We start from the raw sequence: 2,981 nt of genomic DNA, 5'->3' as shown, positions 1-2,981 counted from the left end.
GAAGAGCTGGACGAGGCTACCTAGAGGAGGAGAGTGTGGAGGGGAGAGAACGGAGCAGCTGCAGGCCGAGTTGGTGGGCAAAAGAAGGCGTGTCGAGGAAGGGAGCAGGGAGGGCGAGAAGAGAGCAAGAGTTTCTGTTGTGTCTGACGGGGGCGTCATAATACCTGAGGCGGAGGTTGAGGGTGCTCAACCCCGCCAGGACCAATGAATATCTTAAGCCTTAATTATCGGGGCCTGGGCAACCTCGACAATGTTAGAGCCCTCCGTTCTATGATACGGAGGGAAGCCCTGACCTTAGTGTTCTTATGTGAAACTAAGCTTAGTGGCCGTGAAATGAGGGGAGCGAGGGAGAAATTTGAAGGGTATGATGGGATTGAGGTTGACAGTGTTGGGCGTTCGGGTGGTTTGGCTTTCATGTGGAAGAGGGAGATAGAGTGTTCCTTTGTGTCGGTGTCGGTTCATTACATGGACTTCTATGTTAAGACTAGGGAAGGGGAATGGAGAGTTACTGGGTTTATGGTTGGCCCTCGGCGACGGATCGGCATTTGTCATGGGAATTATTACGAGTTCTTGCTCGACAGTCCGAGTTACCATGGGTGTGCATTGGGGACTTCAATGAGATATTGTTTTCAACAGAGATGAAAGGTGGGAGCCGTCCTCAATGGCAGATGAATAACTTCCAAGCAGCGGTGGATGACTGTGGTTTGCGTGACATATCCTGGGTGGGGTATAATTTCTCGTTTGATAACGGCAAGCAGGTGATGACAATAGGCAGTGCATGCTCGATAGGGCAATGTGCTATAATGAGTGGCTCGAAGTGTTTCCTTACGCTAAACTGTTCTATTTGGAGCGGGAATGGTCGGATCATGCGCCAATAAAGTTGTATCTTAATCATAGGGAGATGTCGACAGGGGCTGGAAGAGCTTTCAAGTTTGAACAAATATGGGTGGGGACAGAAGGGTGTGAGGAAGATGTTACGAGGGGAGTGGAGAAAGGCCACGAGGAGCTTGTTAGTGTGCTGCGAGAATGTGCTACTGAACTTCAGGAATGGAAGAAAACGAATATATACAAAATAAAGAAGCTGATTGAGAAAAAGCGGCATCAAATTGCGGGCATTAATAGAGGTAACCGGAGGGCTAATGAGGTGAATAGATGGAAGAAGCTAGTGGCGGAAGTGGCTGACTTGATGCGACAGGAAGAGATATATTGGAGACAGCGGTCGAGGGCTTTGTGGCTAAAGGATGGGGATCGAAATACCAAATTTTTCCACACTTGCGCGAGTTAGCGAAAGAGGAAGAATTGGATTGGCAAACTGATTGATGAAAATGGGGTGGTGAGGCATGGGAATGAGGAGGTTGCTAGGGTGGCGAAGTCTTACTTTGAAGGCCTATTTACTTTGTCCAATCCGGTCAATTTTGAAGATGCGCTGCAGGGACTTGAAAGGCGAGTGACGAGGGAAATGAATTTGGATATTGAACGAGATTATTGTGAGGAGGAAATCCTTGATGCGCTCCATCAGATGAATCCTCTAAAGGCTCCGGGACCAGACGGTATGAATGGTCTATTCTTTCAATCTTATTGGAACATAATTGGCCCCGATGTCATTCGTACCGTTCTTCAAATTTTAAGAGGAACACGCTCTCCAAAGGATTTTAACAAGACTAATATTGTTCTTATCCCGAAAAAGAAGGCCCCAGAGAAAATGCAAGATTATCGACCCATACCTTGCATCTCGCATTGGAGGTGAATATCCTTTTTGTACCTTTTGTCATTCTCAGTTTGAGTCGAGTCTTCACTTAATTCGGGATTATTGGGTGGCACAAAGGGTTTGGGAAGGGATGGGGTGGAGGAGTGAGGGTGAGCTTGAAGGAGAAAGGGTACGGGATTGGGTCGAAGGAAAGTGGAGGGAGTTGGGTGTAATGGAACATGGTAGATTCATGGTATGTTGTTGGGCCATCTGGGAGCATCGAAATAAGGTAGTTTTCGAGGGGTTGGTGACGAACCCGGATAGCATTATTAAACGGGTGCAGGATGTGGTTGCGGAGATTGAAGGGGGGAGCTTGGGCAGAGGAGGGGAGGTTGGTCAGGGAGGCCTGATAGCGATGAGTGTAAGGGGGGATAGGTGGGTGGTGGCTCCGCAAGGATGGGTGAAGGTAAACGTCGATGCGGGGGTCAAGGTCGGGGAAGGAGTAGGTGTGGGCGCTGTTTGCAGAGACGACGAGGAACGGGTGTTGTGGAGGATGGCTTGAGGCTGGAAGGAGGAGTGGGAACCGGGTGTAGCTGAAGCGGTGGCGGTGCTTGAAGGGCTCGAGGAGGCTAAGCGAAAGGATCTTGACAAGGTGGTCATCAAGAGCGATTGTATACAAGTTATCGAGACCTTAAACCGGAAGAAGCATGGAAGAAATGTTTTCTTTTTAGTTGTTAATGATATTTTGTCTTTAGCTAGTTATTTTACGTCTATTTCTTGGGTGTATACGCGTCGAGACAACAATAGCGTTGCTCATGCTTTGGCTCATTTGTTTCCTAGAGTTGTTGGTAAACGTGTGTGGTCGGATGTTCTACCTCCGAGCGCGAACACTGCTGTTTTGGCTGAACGTTTATTAATTTAGTGTACCCTCGAGGTGCTTTTTCAAAAAAAAAAAACTCCTCCAAGCTAAACCCTTGCTTGTCCTTAAGCAAGAAACCATATCCCATCAATTGCAATATCCTAAAACAAGCTAAGCATAATAATTCAAAACCCGAGACAACATGGGCATAAGGAATAATGCAAAAACATGGATGAGATTTACATGACGGCGTAGCATGGAAGACTTTGAATGAACCTTTCAGATCTTGCATGATCTTTTGACTAATGGACTCTCACGATGCACTCAAACTCATTTGTATGTGAAAGGACATTTGTGAATCGAACCTCTAAAAACCCGAATTGACTTAAATGACGAAAACCCGCAAATATGAATTATAAGGGATTTAAGTCGGGA

At 47.0% G+C, this 2,981-nt stretch overlaps 1 protein-coding gene across 1 annotated transcript; it reads left to right on the top strand.

The window, feature by feature from the left end:
* The first annotated feature begins 204 nt into the window (after nt 1–204).
* Nucleotides 205–1,285, top strand: LOC141639040 (uncharacterized). The gene is made up of 3 exons (XM_074448226.1): nt 205–519; nt 582–702; nt 759–1,285. Exons 1-3 carry the CDS (start codon nt 205–207, stop codon nt 1,283–1,285), a joined length of 963 nt encoding a protein of 320 aa, XP_074304327.1.
* The last annotated feature ends 1,696 nt before the right edge of the window (nt 1,286–2,981 follow it).

The sequence above is a fragment of the Silene latifolia genome, unplaced genomic scaffold (genome assembly GCF_048544455.1).
Source record: "Silene latifolia isolate original U9 population unplaced genomic scaffold, ASM4854445v1 scaffold_260, whole genome shotgun sequence".
NCBI lineage: Eukaryota > Viridiplantae > Streptophyta > Magnoliopsida > Caryophyllales > Caryophyllaceae > Silene > Silene latifolia.
Note: the sequence above shows the minus strand (reverse complement) of the source record. Positions and strands in the feature narration are given on the sequence as shown.

What these genes read in the sequence shown, in the direction of transcription:
- LOC141639040 (XM_074448226.1), top strand. Translation starts at nt 205, where the DNA reads ATGAATATCTTAAGCCTTAATTATCGGGGCCTGGGCAACCTCGACAAT. An exon ending in GGAGAGTTACTGGGTTTATG is followed by an intron (nt 520 to 581) that starts GTTGGCCCTCGG and finishes CTTGCTCGACAG; the next exon opens with TCCGAGTTACCATGGGTGTG. An exon ending in AGCAGCGGTGGATGACTGTG is followed by an intron (nt 703 to 758) that starts GTTTGCGTGACA and finishes AACGGCAAGCAG; the next exon opens with GTGATGACAATAGGCAGTGC.